At 41.0% G+C, this 19,906-nt stretch overlaps 1 protein-coding gene and 1 long non-coding RNA gene across 4 annotated transcripts in view; one reads left to right on the top strand and one right to left on the bottom strand.

Moving 5' to 3' along the window:
* Positions 1-10,817, bottom strand: part of LOC129179612 (neurogenic locus notch homolog protein 1-like) — a 52,678-nt gene extending 41,861 nt beyond the window's left edge. Inside the window, exons 1-3 of one of the 2 annotated variants that reach the window (XM_054773062.1) lie at positions 10,326-10,817; positions 10,107-10,229; positions 9,606-9,687 (exon numbers count right to left, since the gene is read on the bottom strand). In XM_054773062.1, coding sequence (XP_054629037.1) covers positions 9,606-9,687; positions 10,107-10,164 — 140 coding nt within the window. In that variant the 5' untranslated portion in view covers positions 10,165-10,229; positions 10,326-10,817. Of the gene's footprint in view, positions 1-9,605; positions 9,688-10,106 lie in introns of both variants that reach the window. The other variant, XM_054773061.1, reaches the window with a different exon arrangement.
* On the top strand, positions 10,268-17,036 carry LOC129179613 (uncharacterized). 2 transcript variants are annotated; one of them, XR_008570009.1, is made up of 6 exons: positions 10,268-10,418; positions 11,663-11,705; positions 11,820-11,976; positions 13,871-14,034; positions 16,028-16,082; positions 16,548-17,036. It is a non-coding gene; the product is annotated as an uncharacterized LOC129179613 (long non-coding RNA). The 2 variants fall into 2 exon arrangements; XR_008570010.1 differs by having other exon boundaries at positions 10,268-10,607.
* The last annotated feature ends 2,870 nt before the right edge of the window (positions 17,037-19,906 follow it).

Here is a 19,906-nt window from a genome sequence, read left to right as displayed (position 1 = left end):
AAATTGGGTATCCTTGCTTGTTTGTGTTGATGGGCTTACTTTCCTCATTATTAATAATATTCATAGGGGGGCTGTGGCATTTGGCTTTGGTTCCTAATCTTAACCTCCCTCTAATACGGGCTGTGTTTAATTTTAATGAGAGAATATGCCTTGGGGCCAATACAAAATGAGCTGCGGGTCCGCAAATGGCCCCCAGACCACATTTTGGAAACGTTTACATATGGTAATGATAATGGTTTAATTTTAGTTCGAGCATGCATACAGTTTACATTGAAATATTTGATGTTACAATTCACAGTTCCACATGTCCAAAAGAGGATAGGAAGAAGCAAAGCAAAGCTTTCTGTTTCACATCAATTGCTAGGACATTTGTTTGTGCACTTAGCAACCAAATTGAAATACCATAAGGAAATGACTAGGGTCGCGGGTGTGCTGGAGCCTATCCCAGCTGACTTCAGGCGAGAGGCGGGGTACACCCTGGACTGGTGGCCAGCCAATGGCAGGGCACATATAGACAAACAACCATTCACACTCACATTCATACCTATGGACGATTTAGAGTCGCCAATTAACATAACATGCATGTTTTTGGAATGTGGGAGAAAGCAAACTCCACACAGAGATGCCCAACGGAGATTCTAACCGAGGTCTTTCAGATCTCCTGACTGTGTGGCCAACATGCTAACCACTAGACCACTGTGCGGCCGCTTGTATTAACATTTATTTATATTTAGTTCAAAAAGAGAATGGACAATTTTTTGTAATTTTTCTATCAGATTTTTAACATTTTAATGAAACAACTTTGCGTGCATATTTGACTTTTACTTTGTCTAAACTCACTTTGTGGAAAAAATATCGGGATATACTTTATATTGTATAGTATATCAATATTCAACATAAATATATCGGGCTACGAGTCTTGGTCCATATCGCGCAGCCATAGTTGGTATGTTCTCTGTAAGTGGCATTACGGATTATCCTAACTGACCTTTTTTGTAGCACAGTTAGTGAGTGAAGTGTACTAGGCTAATAATATGTAGGCTAATAATATCAGAAAATTGATCAGTAAACATTCAGAGGACAACTATTTCATTCCAAACTGATTTGGAAAGTGGCAAAAGGGGCTCGCTACTTCAAAAAGACTTTAGTGTTTACTCCTGGGGTGTCCAAAGTGCAGCCCGTGGCTTGTTTTTTATTGGCCCGCTGCACAATGTAGGAATAAAAATGGAAAAATAGAGCAAAAAGGCAGAATGTGAAGATGAAAAGATGAAATGTTGACACTAATAACTACAGTATATACAGTATATAAAACATACATGCATACATATATATATTCATACATGAATACATGTACATGTATGTATGTATGTATGTATGTATGTACTGTATGTATGTATATATATATATATATATACACACACACACACACACACACACACACACACACATACATACACAGTACAGGCCAAAGTTTGGGCACACACAAGACAACCCCATTGTCCACAACCCCATTAATAAGGCAAGAAATTCCACTAAGTAACCCTGAAAGGCACATCTGTGAAGTGAAAACCATTTCAGGTGTCTACCTCATGAAGCTCATTGAGAGAACACCATGGGTTTGCAGCGCTATCAAAACAAATTCATCAGAAATAAACTATATGCATGAGTCTCACTTTTCTGTGAAGTACATAATTTCACACGTGTTCATTCATAGTTTTGAGAATCGACAATGTAAATAGTCATGAAAATAAAGAAAAGGCATTGAATGAGAAGGTGTACTGTAGAGTGTAAAACATTTTTTTTTTAGCATTTTTACAAAAGTAAAAAAAAAACATATAAAAATATCCCCATGTAATTTGGGATTTTTCAGTATTCGGCCCTTGCTGAGAAAATTTTGGACACCCCTGGTTTACTCCATCTTTATTCAACACACAGGCTTGCTGCCAGCCTCACGTTATGCTCCACTTAAAAAAAAAAAAAAGCGGTCTTTGCATGCCCTCGCCAAACTGCCCAACGTCTCACACCGAGGCCTAAAAGACAAACAGAGAGCGATGCTGCGCCTTTGCTCGGGTGCACGTGGACACGCTATCCAAACACGATCTAGGCCGGGCGCTAGTGGCAAGTCAACTGTAGCACACAGTCTGCAAAGAATGCCAACAGTTTGCTCTCTAACTTGGCGAGGCCCCGTCAAATACAGCACAAAGTAGCCTTTGCAGACGAACTTTGACAAAAAAATAAATAAACGGAGGAGGGTGAGACAAAAGATAGTCAACGGCGCTTTTATGGAGTCTTAGCGGAGCTCAAAACAAACAGGCGGAGAGCAGCTGCTTCAACAAGAGAAACGTACAGGCCCCTGTGAGCATGCTAATCTCAACAGCAGCAGGTGAGGCGGGCTGCTGGAAAGGTAAATAACGAGGCGCACAAATCAGAAGCTGAGCGAATATCAGGTGTTTGGGAGCTATCGTATAACTGCAGGACAGCAGCAGAATGATCTCAGGGTAAGTCCGATACTGTTATTATCTCCTCTGTCATCCCTGCCCAGTGGGCCTTAATGTTGTAACACCCCTCCCGCCCCGTGCGCTCTCCTCGTTGTAGCTCATTTATGGGATGCATAACAAGGCCGGAGCGGCGGCTCCAGCCAGCAACAGATGCTTTGCTGACATCTGACCCCGGGCCAGGCGTCACGTTAAAAAGGGGTTTTCCTCAATGCCGGCCCAATCCGCCATCTGCTCCACACAGAAGGGGGCGGAGTCATAATATACATAAGACTGTATGAAGGCTACACATGTGCACTTTATACAAACAAACAGCTGGCATGAGCACCCACATTTGACAGCTGGACCACTCTGTCTGTACCCCCTTCTTAAGGGGCTTAGCCAGATAGCTCGTGGTGCATTTAATTTGATTATTGTGCCCTGTGGATCCCTGTGGGAGACAGAATTGGTGTCGGGTTCCATTTCTGGATTGGCATAATTGGGAATACTTCAGGATAATCCTCTATTTCTGAATACACCAACAGAAAATAGCACTTAACAATAAAAGATGACCACAGTTAAGCTTGTGGTTGAAGGCCTATTATGCAAAAGGGACTTTTCAATGATAGTTTGTAGTCATATGTGTCCCTAGGGCCTGTTTATTAGCACCAAACCATCATCTTCCTCACGTTTGTGCCACTGTTAAGAGAAGAGGCGCTTTTCATGGCGTCATGAAGGAAAAACGTACTTCCTCAAGGACACGATACCACCTCTGACCTGCCTGATGAGCAAAATAAATCAGGCTTCGCTACACTTCTTAAATTCAACTATCTGTCAGTCAGCTACAGATGTGGGAGCTGTAAGTTGATCGTGTGATATTAATAGCGATTAACGTACACTTTCTACACTTGTACAGTTAATCAGGGTCTCTGCAGGTTGCAACAAATCCAATTTAAGACTTTTTAAGGCCATAACGAATACACTTTGAGACCCATTTCACATCCAGACTGGCAAAAAAGCACAAAAGACATGAAGGAAAATCAGAGGTGCACGCGCAGCACATCAGCTGGTTGTGCTCAATAAACTCTGACCAAGCTGCACAGGTACTTTAGTTCCGTTTTGTACTTGACAGCACGCTCCAAAATTTGAAAGCAAGACTGAAGTTTCTGCATATTCATGTTATACATGAAACTAACGTTTCAACGATTTAAGCAGCGGGCTGCCTGGATGGAGGCGGTCAGAGAGGGATGGAGGCGTATTGTGATGGCCGCATCATCACATTAGGCAAGCAGCTGAGAAGAAGAAGAAGACCCCACAGGTATCTTCTTAATAAAGGATTATGCTGGTGACAGTTTGACCCTGGAGCAAATTATTTTCATTATTTCCTATGGGAAAAAATGTCAAAAAAATCCAAACAGATGTTCAAACGAGGTTCCACTGAAATATAGATGGTCTACTGTCTATTCGTCAAGACAGTCTACACTTACAGTGATCTCCCTCTGTGCAACGTAATCATATAAAAGAAGGTCTCTTCTGTCTACATTACTTATTTAACATTGCCTCGACAACAACTTGACTTGTTGCGAATATTGTCACATGATTAGAACAACTCTACATGGTATTTACGTCTTGCAGAACTGAGTTAGTTTTGTTTGTGCTCCTGTCTCCGCCGCCCAAATCTCATTTCCTGCCTATCTGGTACTGCGCCCGTCTGATCTGTTAAAAGCGTCGCCCGAGGGCTGTCGCTCTCCACTGCTGTTCCTTCACACTTCCCATCGGCGGCCATCATGGGAAAGCACGCACGAGTAAGTCCAGCGGCGGTGTAAATCACACAAAGTCAACTTGTTTGTTGTGCAACTCGAAATACCCGAGCATCTCATCGCTCCCCCTTTGGCACAGTGAATGACAGGGGAAAGAAACACTGACGCTTATTTGCCTCGCCTTTCATCAATCCTTCTTTTCTTTGTACTCTAATTGTGCAGGAGAGCTGAACTGGCTTGCCCACATCTGCAAGTCTTCATTAGGGCCCCTCTTTATTTGGGAGCATTAGAGAGACAGGGAACGGGTCGGCTTGGACCATCACAGTGTGTGTGTGTGTGTGTGTGTGTGTGTGTGTGTGTTGCTTCTGGGTCACTGCAGCACTAATGATTTTAACTTTAAGAGTCTGGGAACCACTTTACAGTCGTCTGTAGGTGGAATGACCGCACTCCAGCATCATTACATTGCTCCTCTACTACAGTGGCGTGAAAAAGAGTTTGCCCCCTTCCTGATTTCTTGTTTTTTTGCATGTTTGTCACACTGAAATGTTTCAGATCATCAAACAAATTTGAGTATTAGTCAATGACAACACAACTGAACACAAAATGCAGTTTTTAAATGAAACTTTTTATGATGAAGGGAGAAAAAAAATCCAAACCTACATAGCCCTGTGTGGAAAAGGGATTAATGACTGGGTGGGCCACCCTTGAAAATGCTTAATTTAGGCCAAGAAGACGTACGATTTGCTTAAATACGCATACTTTTTGTTTTTGTTTTTTACAAATAATAGGCCATATTCAACTACAAAACAACAATCATTAACTAATTCATTAATTAAAACACGATAAGTGTGAGGGTGCAATGTTCGAACCTCAATGTAGCAAGGGACGACAGTACATATAATTTTTAAATTTGGGAAATAACAGCCTTTCTCCAAATATCGCCTGCTTCCAATTAACGTCACGTCCTCTTTGCAGTTTAGCGAAATAAAATTAGAGCATTTGGGCTAAGTATACTTTTACTGATGCAATGTTATACTGCTGTTGGCCATTGCTGTTTTGGTTACGATGTACTTGCATGCTTACACTGAACACTGTGTCATCTGTTATGAATACTGCTACGAATGCCGTTTTCATTGTTTACACTGAAACAATAGTTGCCTAAACGGTGTTGTGTAAATAGTTTTCTCCAAATACCACACATGAATATGCTCATGATTGCATGTGAACATAACGTACAGAAAAACTAGTGTGTGGCACACCTGTTTAAGTGAGTCTGTTTTTGTGTGTAGCTGAATGGGCGAAATCAGTTACTCATGGGCATCTGGGAGCGTGCTGTTGCGTGGGCGAGCGTGCGCCCCTTCGTCATTCCAGCCAAGCCTGCAGACAGGTGGTCTGACGGGGAAGGGTGGGGGGGACCAACCGACTGTCCCTTCTCCCAGGAAGCAGTTAAGGATTGGCAGATTTGTCTTGGCCAATACCAACCAGGGTACTTATAAAACTCTGTGTTGGGATTCTCCACTCAGCAAGTTCAACAATCACCTCGCTCGACATCAAAAACACTCGCCAAAGGAAATCCGACACTGGCGGCATACATAAATTAAAAAAAGCCTGTGTGCTTCCTCATTGTGTGATCATATGATGAGATACGGCACCTTTTCTTCCCTTGCACCGCTCTGAGGCTATTTCCTGACTCTCAATGGAGGTGTGTGTCAATATGTGGTGATGGGGGGGGAAAGATAGACTCATCTGACCACAGCAAACAGAGGTGCCATTGAAGAATCTCCAGAACTGGAAAGACAAGGGCTCACTTTCATTGAAATGGTGGTATATTGTAGCATTCACTGCACATACCAGTAGGGAATTAATGGCCCTGTTTGTTATCAGAGAAGAGCACCCCTCCACCCCCCCCACCCCAATCCACCCCCCAGCCTCCTGCACGTGGAGGAAAATGTAAAAATTCTCGAACACATTAAGCTTTAACGTTTAACAAGCTGTATGAAGATGCTATAAAGAAGCAAAATAAGCAGTGCACAATAACATGAATTCAGAAGATGTCTTGCATCACGCTTTAAAGGAAAAAATCCAGTCAGGTGAGAAGCCAGGTGTTTAAAGTTCCCATATTATAGTATTTTTCAACCATTTTAAATAAGTCCTACAATAGTGTAGGAAAGTGTTGTCCAAAATCTGGCCTTGACGCAGGAATTGAGACAGTTTAAGAGTACTTTTAGTCAGCCATACTGGAACACACCGTTTTGTGTGACTGTAGCTTTAACGCTAATGAGCTGTGCTTGCCCATCCCCAAGAAGCGCTATTTTGTTATCCACCTGTGACATATACACTCTAACTCTGTACTTGCCCAACGTGATGGATGCCAGCTATTGTATACAGTAATGTAACATTAAGGAGTGGGACAGGAGGACACAAATGTTAGCAACACCAGCATAGTTACAGTAAGCGCGCTACAGTGCTAACATTGCACTCACATTTTAACATCATGCTAGGTTAGCCTATTTGCTGAGGCAAAACAAAAGGATCAAGGTCACAGCGCTCACGTCTGTAGCTGACGGACGGATAGATGGCAGAGTGTCAGGCTTTATTTTAAGATGTGTAGCGAAGCCTGCTTTTTTAAAAAAAAAAAACATTTTTACAAAGCTGTGCCCTCGTCAAGTGATAGGCATATCCTGTAGGAAGAAAGGAGGTTTTTCAAGAAAAGCAGCAACTTCTAAAGTGAGGGAGATGTTTTCTTCTCACGCTTGGTGCTCATAAAGAGACTCTATGGATGCATATTACTCTTAGAATATCATTAAAAAGCCAATTTTGCTTAATAGGGGACCTTAAACAATCTGTGACGCTCAGTGTGTCGCTCAGTATCTAACTAGCTAACTTGGTTTGTAAGATACCACCTAATGTGGGACTTTAGTGATGCTAACTAGTCATATGACTGTTTACATGAAGACAGGCGCATTCTTTACACTGTATTCTTTACTTGCGTATCTTGCTTGCTGCTGTAACAAGTGAATTTACCCGCTGTGGGATAAATAAAGTACAAATACAATACAATAAAGTCCTGGGGCAGGGGGTGTGGGTGTCTTTACAAAGAAGACAACATAACATCTGTTTGTTATTGACAACAATTATTTGCACCATATCATATATAGCCAACAAACACCATCAAAGTGGAATTTGAACTAAATGACTGGTTATCTTTAAGTAGAACAAGACAGAGATTACAAACATCTGCATCAGGCCAAGAAAGGTTCCCTCATGGAGATTATTTATCCTGCTCTGCAGAAAACTTCCTTGGAGAGCAACTTCAGTCAGATATGAGAGGCAGGTGGTATTTCGGGGATGGAATGTCAAGTAGGTATGGCTGTCGACTGAAGTGTCCAATGCCACTTACTTGACCTCCACATATCATGTCAAGTTCAATTCTTTGTCAAAGCTTTAAAAACAAAACTCCTCTCCATGCTCATATACGCCGACGCTGACAAAACACATCATGACACGCACTCACCGTGGAAGCCGGCCATTTCTAAAGGCAAGTTTTCGGGGAAGTTGGTGCGAAAGAGCGTGCCGTCAGCAAGTACAATAGCGCGGGTGTTAGGGTGGCAGAGAGAAGCTAGCAGTTTGCTAACAGTAACAGTAAGCATGCAAACAGTTATGTAATGTCTCCAACAAATTTTTTTAGTTACAACAACAGACGTGTAGGCAATGTGTTGCTAATTGTGCAACTGTTACTCTCACTGCAATTGTATTAATCTGTTAGCCCCAATTTAACTCTCCTTTCCCCTTCCTGCCCAAGCTGCATCACAGGCTCGACAAAACGAACCATTCAGTCGCTCAGGCCGCAAGTTTCGCTGACTCACGGGTGCTCGACGAATACTAAAGTTTCACCAAGGCACGAGTTGACGGAGACTCAAGGTTCACTGACTCACAGGTGCAGCTTGTTGCGCGTCAGCACGTTCCGTGTTGTAACGAGTGACCAAAGTGAAACTTCAGTGAGCAACCCATAAGGGCTCGAGTCAGTGGAAGCAATCAAGTTTCCCATCACTATGGACGTACTGCGTACCCTGCCAGTATGACATCTTCTGTTTTAGAAAAGACAACTCTGTGTTTTAGTGTCTACAAGTGGATAGGTTTACTTCAAAATAGTCTCGTGTAAACAAACCTTTGGTTTCTTCCATGGATCCCAAGAAACAAACAGCATAAAACTATGAATGAAAATGATTCATATTGTTGCACTAATCATTGTGGGGGCACACTAACATCACACATGCCCACAATCTACTTGGTGAGCCCACTAAAAACCCTTTCAAATTGGAGCGAGCGCCTCATCTCCATGTTTAACTGGAGAAGTCTGACAAGGAGGAGAGAGCTGAAGCACAATGACGGCTTTGTGGCCCCCCAAATAGGAGAAGACGGGGGGGGTGCATGGATGGACGGTAGTGGGTGCTGGTGAGGCGTGGGGAGGCGGTTGGGACTAAAAAAAGGGGGGGGGAGCATAACAGAACCACACCAAATTAAGTTGTGGCGGGAAAACAAAGCAGCAGGTACGTGAGCTGAAGGGCTAACCTTACAGTCACATTTTCACAGCAACATCGTGGTAGGTTAGCCTATTGTTGAAAAAAAAAACAAAAGGATCAAACTTCCAGCTTCCACATTTGTAGCTGACTGATGGGCAGATGTGTAGCAAAACCTCTTTTTTTTTTTTTACAAAGCCGTATGCCAGCCGCATTCCATGAGGAAGGAGGTCATGAAAAGCCGCTACTTCAAAAGCGACCAGAAAGCATCCATCCGATTTATTCAAAAGCAGGAGTTGGAGCCTATCCAAGCTAACTGAAGTTGGACTACATCCTTCTGGGATGAAGAATGTAGTCCAAGCTAGCTGCATGAACGCTATGCAAACCACGACGCTTCCAGTGGTCCGACCTAAAAGGAGTGTAAAGGCACTTGACAGCAGACAAAGTGCATAACCTGTCTCCATGTTCCAAAACCCTACTGCCATCTGTCCAGTGGGAGTACGAGGGAAACTGAGGGCCACTTAGGGACAAAATCCCATGAGAGGAGGTGGGGGGTGGGGGGTGTTGCTGTGTCTACAAGGACAGGGTCTGATGGTCTGGTCTCTCTGGGAAGCCTCACCCAGATTAGTCACACAGAATTAATCGCAGCCGAGAACAATGGCCGCCGGGCTTCTGGCAACCCCAGCTGTCGCTCGGTGAAAGAAAAGCGAAAACAAGATTTAGTGCAGAGCGGGACGCACTTGGTGTCCAACCCCAGACCAGAAATAGTGACACTCACATGTGTGTGGACCAAAACATGACTCAACTGACTCTATGAAAAAAAAAAAGAGAGAGAGAATTTTTCTACTTACTTGCACTGTCCATTGCCATCCGGGGTGGCCTCACACCTCCCCTGGTTTAAACACGACTCCGTGGGCATGGAGCATTTTAGACCTGCGAAGGAAAAGTTTTAATAACAACAAACACCTGCACCTACTTTAAAGAACTTTTTGAGTCCGTTTGCAGGTGATGCACACAAAAAATGTCAAGTCTAGGTGTCATTATTTGCCTGTAACTGTGTGGGGTTTGACAGAGGTTTGGCAGTGTGGGGGGGCCTCTAAGACCAAAAGTGGAGCATCTATTATAAATAAAAAAGGCACCAAATATATATATACTGTATATATAGATATGTGTATATGAATGATGCACATTTAAGAGAAGTGAGTGGGCAGATGTTGAAATGTGATGCAAAGTGAATGCTTGAGTGATGAAACCTGCAGCAAGTGTCCTCACATTCGCAACAGGTTTGACTTCATCACGCGCTCATAACAACTCATATGAGCTAAATAAGTTGTGTTCTTTACGTTACTCACCTCGCGTAAGTCCAGTCAGCCACAACAATAAAGTTACTTTTAGCAACAAAATAGGCATTCCTTCTGGTTTAATGCGGTTGCACAAGTCCACATGGGTTTTTCATAGATCCGACCGATGTGTGGCTGCAAAAATGACAAAAAAAAACAAACTTTCAGCTTAATCCACAAATGAGATCCGCGGGCGGACAAAGTTAAGAACATGTGATGTTGTCACTTCACTTGTCGGGCTGGAAATGACCTGATGGCCACCCTGCTACGCTCGCTGCTTCACATCTGGGAGTGGGGAGGGCCTTCCTTCCATGTAGTCCCACGGTAACACCCCCACCCCTCCCCACACACACATACACACTTGATGAAGAGATAAGTGCGGAAAGTTTGTGTTGTTTCACCCACTCAACGCTTCGCCTCCAGCAATTAGTCCGCGCCGGCGGGTAGCGTTTACCGCTTAGCATCACATCCGAAAAAGTTTGCGTTTGCTTAGTTCAGCAAAACAACCAAAAAGTAAGTATAGTAGATCATAAAGTGGATGCTTTTTACAGACAGTGGCCATTATAGCATTTTAAAGACGGTGGCGTTGTTTACAAATGTAACAATTAGCTACTTTTTGTTGTTGCCCAGGTTTACGCCAGCCTGCTGTGTCATAATGTTTAACAAACAGCGAATTCCCCGTGATTGTTGTCATTTTTAAGATTGTAATCCGTTTTTATCGTATTCCAAAGAAAATAATAAGATTATTGACGATTGTATTATTGATGATTGTAACTTGTTAATAACGTAAAGGTAAAGTTGTGACACTACGCATGCGCAATTGGGATGGACCGATCCAACTGTCAACAGTATGGATACCAAGGGTTGTATCCAGGGATTGTCAACTGGTGGGTCGTGACCAAATAGTGGGTCACAGACAGTTAGTTATAAATTATATTTAAATATGTAATATACAACTGATGTCTGACTTGTTTTTTTTTAAATTTTGAAGGAAAACAGCAATATTTTTTGTCATCTTCCTTTTTGGTATAGTACTCATTACACACAAGTGAGATATCTGATTTTGTGGTCTTATTTAGTGCAATTTTGATATTTAATTTACATTTATTATGATCCTCATCTTTTCTTTAATAAAGTCCTCCTTAATAAATTCTTCAAGAATGCACTTTCAACATTAAAATGATAGATGACGCAGGTGATTTTGAAAAACAAATACGTTTGCTTGGTTTGACTTAAATGAAAAGTGCCTCGGGCCTGAATGACCGTTGGAAAATGTGGGTCCAAGGTTGAGACCATTTGACCAACTCCTGGTCTACACACTATAAACCTCAGTATCAGCAGAATCCATATTTTACTGGTATCAGAGTGAAACTCAAGGTTTAAAAAGTTTTACTTGTATTTGTTTTCCTGTGTTCATCAGAACAATGCTGCATTTTTACGATGGAAAAATGAAACACCACCATCGTGGCATAAAAGTCTGGGAAAGATTCTACACTGTATTATCACTTAGGATCTTCCACACTGATAAACGAATGCTGATGAAGTGAGTTGAGATGTTTTTTTGGCAGAGTCAGCAGAAGCAGGTGTAGATTCCCATCAGGCAACTCCCAGGTAACTGCTGTCACGGTACAGCAGACACAGTCGCTTTCACACAGGCCCAATAAATCACCTCGTTTCAAGACTGTTTTTTCATCAACAACAGTCAGCCTTCAGTATTGTTTTCAGATAAACCACAGAGTGAAGCGCTGCCGTGGGCTTACAGGTGAAACAGCTGCAGGAGGCCAAAATCAGGAAGCAGACGTTGAAAGCCTGAGGGGCAGAGCGCGGAGCGCCTACATAGGCGGCGACGGTGTGAAACAATCTAAGACGACGTACCCAGCATGTAAAGTGATTTCATTAACATTAATACCATGGTTTAATCAGATCACATGAGTATTGTCATGTAAATGTATCATATTAACTATAACACTAAGCACATAATCTGCTTTTGATTTCTAGCTCAGGCAGTCAATTATTTTATAGATTTTTAACCTGGTTTGCTATTTTAAATGTGTTCCCAAGGGAATTAATGGTCCACAATAATGGCTTCCATGCATTACATCGGAAGTCTAATATTACTTTTCTCAAAAATTGGCCGTAATGTGTGGGGAAATTTGCTTCTAAAATTGCGCAAAAATTCAAAGTTGAAACCTCTGTCGCGCAACAAAGGATGCGATTTTCAATATACACAGGAAGTGGACTCACTTGTTATTAAAATGATGGTAGTGTTAATTTTTTTTGTGTGTGATTTACAGTGGTAAGCTTCTTTTTACACATTTTACAGTGTTTAAAAAAAGGACGAGAAGCGTAAATTGCTTGCGTCGCACATTCACTACCTTACGCGATTCATCATTCCTCACTGAGGTCAGGCCCGAGTGTTTGTTGTCTTTACTTCTCAATGTCAATAGCGGTGAACTTATTTTTACACATAAAAATCATGTAAACATTTTTATTCATCATACTTATCGGATTATGAGCTGAATTTGATTATTGTAGGGTTATAACCCTAAGGCAGAGGTGTCCAAAGTGCAGCTCGGGGGCCATTTGTGGACCGCTGTTTTTTTTTATTGGCCTGATGCACATTCTAAAAATATAATTTAACTAAACAAAAAAATGGAATAAATCAGCAGTAATTTTACAAGAATAAAGTCAAAATGTTAACAGAAAAAAGTTGCACTATAACGAGAAAAAGTTGTGTAATTTTACACAAATAACGTAATATTAGGAGGAAAAGTTGTGTTATTTTAGTAGCATTAAGTTAAAATATTATTTTGAAAAACAAAGAAAACAATGAATAACATAATTTTTTGGGAAAATTAGGGTGCGGAAAAAGTTTGAACATTATGGGAATAATAATAATAAATATCATTCATAATTAAGAAGAAAATATGCAAGAAGAAAGTTGAAATAAACAACATCAGAAATGGAAAAAACAGATGTGATTTTACGAGAATACATGTAAAGTCAAAATATTAACAGAAAAAAGTTGTATTCTAACAAGAAAAAAAGTTGTAATTTTACGATAATAAACATGTTGAAATATTAAAGAACTAATTTTATTTTATTTTTTTATGTTGTAATATGAGAAACAAAACAAAGTTGCCATTTTTTAAATATTAGGTTGGGGAAAATTTTTTAATGTTATGGAAATAAAGTCATAATATTACAAGGAAAAAATTTGCAAATATTATTTATGAAGAAAGTTTAAATATTTGAAAAAATTAAAAAAAAAAACAGCAACAGCAAAAATGGGAAAAAAAGAGCAATAAACCGAACTTCATACTAATAATTCATTCTACAATAATAATAATATTAAATATATAATAAAATACTGTTTTCACCTACATCATAAAGCTGATACAAAATATCAAAGCGGCCCTCGCATCCTTTCATTTTTCACTATGTGGCCCTCGCTGGAAAAAGTTTGGACACTCGGACACGCTGCCCTCACGTATTCAATTATAATTAGTGGGGGAAAATTTGCTTCAAGTATTGCACAAATCAAGTTTTGTTTTCTTTTGACACTTGTGTGAAAATTGAAATGTGTGAGGCACAAGTCATTCATGCCGCGAATGTTTTAATGTCAACAACGGTTAACATCTTTTTACACTTGTATGTAGGCCTGTCACGATAATGGATACATCGATTAATCGAACGATTAAAAAAAACAAAGTTGATTATTTTTCCCGGCCTCGATAAACTGACATGTCCATTCCTTGGCTCTCTTTACCACACAGGCTGGATGACAAGAGAGTTCCCTCTCCATCTGTCTGTGTGCGTGACAGTCAACGCTTACTGAGATGTTTGGTCGGCAAAGGAAATACAGTCAAACCTGTCTATAGCGGCCACTAAAAGGAAACGGCAAAAGTGGCCGCTATAGGCAGGTGGCTGTTATAGACAGGTTGGTGGCCATTTTGAATTTGTGCACACACATATTAACATGTCTGATTAGAAGCTTGTTGTGTTTGCAGATACATATAATTATACAGTTACATGTTGACCAGTAGAGAGAGGGCACTGTGGGACTGCGGATGGGACCAACAGTAGAGAGAGTGAATGAGAGAAAAGGAAGTAGGAAGTTGGAATGATATGATGCAACAGAGCCCAGCTGGCGATTAAAAGTTGTAAAGAACTACTAGGCTTGTTATTCTACACCACCAACAGAACAAAGCTGTGCTAGTATTGTCTTTTGTTATGTTTGTTTTTAATATTTTGTTTTTTAATTTGGATTTGGTTGGCTGATCTTAAACTATTTTGAAGAAAATTTTAGTTGTAATAAAAAAGTTTTAATATAATCTTTTCACATTTAAAACATTATTACATGTTTCTTGTTTCAAATGTGAGTTGATTATTTTTCGTGCATGAAGTATACGGATGCGTGTGCGGAGAACCACAGAATGCGGAAGCAAGGTAAGTGGATGGCAGTTCTTTAATTGCTTTTCAGTGTGGAGGTAATCACAGGAGTGAACTGTGGCGCTTGTGGAGCCCCAGAGAAAAAGGTTCAAAAACACAAGAGAATTTGCAAACGCCTAGGTCAAGGGACAACTGTGGAGACGCCGAATCTGGAAGGGCCGCGAGTGCGTAGACTGAGTTGTCATGGAAGGAACCGGCGTCTCACAGCTGCCCCTACTTCGAGTTAAGTAGGGGAAGGATTAATTAGCTGCCGGTGTGTCCAGTTATCCCTGCTCCTGCTACACGCCCAGGTGTGGGAGACAGAGAAAGAGCGAGAAAACGGGGCACAACAGCAGGTGACCGTCACAAATGGTCTCAAAAAACGTTGTCAATAATATCGATTATCGACAATTGTTTGTAGGACAGCAAAATTTGTTATTGTGACAGGCCTACTTGTATGACATTTAAATATGTTACTTAAAACCTGCCTGTAGAGCTAATAATGGTGTGATGATGGCTGCAGTGGAATTTCTATTACCATGATTTTCAATGGGAGAAGTTGTTTTTTAATCCAATCAGCGTCCAGAATTATGTATAACTTTACATCTAATATCTTGTAATATGGAATTTTACTGAGGCTGGAGTGCCAGGTTTGAAGCAAAAGCTCAACAATTAGCATAGCACGTGAGCAAACACCATTGTTTAGCAGCATCGACCTGCTGTAGCTTTTGCCTCCGATTGGAATGATGATGTGCTGCCCTTTGACCCCACTTGACAGGTTAAATGCTGAACTGGTGATCAGAGTCTCAATAGTGATCCATATCAGCGCATGTCTGTGGCCTCATCGGGACATCATCTCAGCATCACTTAATGTGACAAAAAAATACATTTTATTGACCAAAAAGGATAATAACTCCTCTTGCAAGTCATGATAAACCCGTAGTTTTTTTTTTTTTTACATAACTCCCCATTGTGCTTGTCGTCCATTGTGATGAAAGCCAAAAGGTGTTTATGGTTTGGCATTGTGAGGTGGCGTGTAAACAGGATTTGTCTCGATTTCCTCCCCTATTGTGTCGACCTGGGGTTCTGGGGTCTGTCCCCACAACTGGCGCAGATGGAGCAACCTGTTCTACTTTATCAGCTTTACAAGCGCCGACAGCTGCTGGAGGTTTGGGTCAAACCACGAGACTTAAAGCACAGTCTGTTGGTGCTAATACAGCAGCCCTTGTTATTTAATAAGCAATGCATGAATGGGTTTGCGAGCTGCACAGCTGGGTTTAATGTAACACCTTCAATTACGATTAAGTGTGATTTGTTTTGGCTTTGTGTATAATGTATAATGTCATGGTACATGGATTTCTGGACTGTTGGGATGCTTGTGGTCCAAGAGGGTGGAATGTTGTCTATTCCCAGCTTCATTTTGTTTTTTTGGACCTTCTACATCAAGTTTTTTATCTAAACAGTATGTTTTTACAGTAACAAAAATGTTCTTCTTTTCATAGGAATTTTATCAGCTGCCACATTCCCCCAGAATCTCTCCTTGAAGGACGAGAAAAGGTACGAATCACTTTGCATGAAGACCATATCGTGAGAGAGTGTGCGTGTTTATGGTTGTGTGTGTGGAGCCCACTAGCCCAGCAGCAGGTGTGTGAAGGCACAAGTCCGGACATGTACTGTGTGTAAGTCATGTCATGTTTAGCTTGTAACCCTTCATCTGTTGTAACTTGGCTTTGTAACTGGGAATACACTTTTACACTGGAAATTAACTTACAAAGTTAATAGCTGCTGCAGAATAATGGACTCACTGTCTGAGAAAAACGCTCACATTTCAGCAAGTATTTTGTTATATCTTCTTAAGGGGTAATACTATAGAAAGTAACTGTTTCCGTCATGCCAGCAGCACTCATGCAGCCCCCGGCCATGATGCCACAACCACCAAGGGAACAGATCTTCAAAATGTCACGGTACATGTTGGAATTAATGTTTCCCGTCAGTTAACCGTGGCTTCCCTTGTGCCTGCAGCACTCATGCAGCCCCAGGCCCTGACGCCACAACCACCAAGGGAGCAGATCTTCAAAATGTCATGGTACATGTTGTCATTCATGTTTCCCCTCAAACACAGCTTCCCTAGTGCCGGCAGCACTCATGCAGTCCCAGGCCATGATGCCACAACCAAGGGAGCAGCTCTTCAGAATGTAACAGTACATGTTGGAATTCATGTTCCCCCTCAATGAACCACAGCTTCCCCTGTGCCGGCAGCACACATGCGCCATGCTTGACTGTAGGCAGACTTCTCCAAATTATATCCCAGTTTACCTTCTACTTGAACTTGAGGTAATAGACCCTCTTCCTGTTGACAGTGTGTTAGAGTCTTTTGCCATCACTTCAATAAACGCTGGAATCTGAGTCCCCTCAATCAACACACACGCTTCCCCCTCAAGATGACCATGACAACATTTGATCTGGAGACGAAAGGGTTCACTAATAAAAGTCCCCGGAGGATTAAAACACTCCAAAACAAATCACTTCCACAGTCACTTCTAATTATATGCGCTTGTTTACTACTGAGAGATTCACAGGCCTGTAACGAGACACAAGGACGGGGGAAAGAGTCGACCTCTGCGGCCTCAACATCCGTGTGGGACTATTATTAGTGCTGAGACCCTTATACAGGAAAACATCCGCAGAGAATAAGAGGTGGTGTGGTCAATGCTATGAATACTATACATTTGGGTTTTGGCAGTTTTTACGAGGTCATCTCTATTTTCCACGTCTGGAGATGACCCCCAGCTCAAGCTAGAACCCATAATCATTTCCATTTGCAACTAAAGATGTCATTTCCCATACAGTGGTACAGTCGTCCCTCGTTTATTGGTTCCAGACCGACTGCAATAAGTGAACTCAGGCGAAATAGGATTCAATATTAATAAATGGAATATTTCGTAGTTATGGCATAAAAAAACTGTTTACAATCTTCTAAATACGGCTCTCTTGACATTAAACAACACCAAATAGTCACCTTTACATTTGAATTACCTAATATAGTAGACATAATAAGAGAAAATAAGACATAATAAGATCACATAGACTCGCACTTTAGCAGTTGTTTTTTTCTGGACAGCGTACTTCCTGCGGTGGCTATTGACTCATCAGTGTATTGTAATGGTGGCTTTAAATGGCTTTACATTCGTATTTCCCAATATAGTAGACATATAGTAAATAAACCATTTAAGATGTTAATAAAATCCTGCCCGTGTGTCTCACAGTAAATGTGTTCCCTAGGGGACCTTAGTGGCGGGAAGACAGGAAGTGACGTCAGAGGTTCAGAGTCGAGTTTTAGCTTGTCGTGGGTTATGGCCCCAACAGTAGCCCGTGCTATTATTGTGATTATTATATTATTATTATTGTGCCTGTTGTGAGATCATTTAAACACGTCTAGTGCTTGTCTCACCAAACAATTAATGACACCTAGTGGCCAATGTAGAATACTACATTCACAAATAGAATGCCTCTTCTACCTTGTATTTGTATTTGAGATCATTTGGTTAGTTCATTAAACCATTTTTATGCTTGAAAATTCTTAATTTAGGTCAATAATAAGTACAATTTAGTTAAATATGCATATTTGTATTACTAATAATAGGCCGTAGTCAACCACGAAAACAGCAATCAATTATTAATTAATTAATTTTTGAAAAACTGCAATGGAGTGAGGGCACCATGTTCGAACCGTGATGTAGCAAGGAACGACTGCACCTCGGTTTTAGTTAACAATTTGTTCCAAACCGAAACAGAACCGAAACAATTTTTCCAACAGCAAATAATGTAAATCCAGAAACCCCCAAAATATTAACGATCAATACATTTTATAGAGAATAATTACAGTTTTACATGCAGAAAATAATGCAACATAATTATAAATAACAAATGTGTGGAAGTTATTGTTGACATGGACATCCTGGCGAGGTCAAATCCAGCTTCTTTATCAGATTGCTGACACTCGCAACTTTCTTTGGCCCCATGGTGGATTATTTAGCAGTCATACTCAATAAAAATTGTACGACCAGCGAGTCAGCAACACGTAGGGTGCTTTGTTGGATATTGTGGAACAATACAGTACGAGGCAAATGGACTAGTTGTTTTACGTGCAATACTATACAAAAACCAAGACAGTATACAAGAATGGAGGCAAAATTTTCACCGGAAACTGGAGAATACCAAAACGGAGGTTTACTGTACACGTTTCTAGCGTGGAAGACACACAGAAGTGACAATTCTTGCAAATACTATGTACCTGAGGGAAGGAAAATAGGCCATTGTATTGCACTCCTATTATTTCCTTAGTGCTTTTCACACAGATTAATGCATCCTGGTGCTGCCGTATTGTTCTTATCAAGGAGGAGGAGGGTCCAGTGGCTTTATTGTTGAATTGTCCATTCTGCTGCCCAATGTGCGGAAAGGCAAGCGAGGGTCCTTGGCTCCTGCTTTCCTGTGGCAGCGAGGTTAAGGGAAGGAGATGGCTGCCGGGGAGAAGGCAGTATAGGACTTGACTTGTTGACTTGTTCTCTTATAGTGGGAGTCTTGTCCAGAATTTGAAGACACTCTTTTCATCTCAAAGAATGGTTGCTCCTCATTGCCTTTTCTGCAACTGGAGTTCAAACGTGATTCAAATTCATTCTATCCGGCTTTTTGTATGGTAGCTTAAAAAAAAGTAATATATTTTAAATCACTCCACAAATTGGTCTATAACCATGTCAAAGGATTAGTCCTACCCTAAAAGTGTTTTGCACGCCCATTTTTTCAGATTGTATCCGTTATTGGATGGACTTTTTTTATTGGATGGATCTTTTATTGGATTAGGTGCCTGACTCACAAAGGTTTGTTACAAAAACCAAACATTCATGTTGGTCATGCTGTGTAACAAAAAAGTCAATTCAGCAATACTTTAGTTGCATTATTTTTAATGCTTTGGAGAGCTAATTTCATAACCATATTCATTTCCACAAATGCACATTTGTAACAAAAGCTTATAATTAAAAAAAAAAAAAAAAAGGGGGATCGGTACAGGATCGTATCGGCAAGACTATAAAAACAATCGGATCGGATCGAAAGCCAAAAAATACTTTGAAGATATCTAAATTACACGCATGATAGAATGTCTTCCAAAGCATATTGAACACAATCCATAGGGGCTGTCAGAAATGTCATTTACAGCAAAAGGACACCCCATGGTTTGCTACAGTATGTACTGTACAGTACAGACTATGGACCCGAGTCTATTGTTAAGCCTACTGCATATAGTAATACCATTAAGGACCATTTCCTGTGTTATACCCATTCAGCTAATTGACCATACAGTAGTATGGTATATGCCATTAGGA

This window comes from Dunckerocampus dactyliophorus, chromosome 4 (genome assembly GCF_027744805.1).
Source record: "Dunckerocampus dactyliophorus isolate RoL2022-P2 chromosome 4, RoL_Ddac_1.1, whole genome shotgun sequence".
Taxonomy (NCBI): Eukaryota; Metazoa; Chordata; class Actinopteri; order Syngnathiformes; family Syngnathidae; genus Dunckerocampus; species Dunckerocampus dactyliophorus.
The sequence above is the reverse complement of the archived record's forward strand: the minus strand, read 5'-3'. Positions and strand labels throughout refer to the sequence as shown.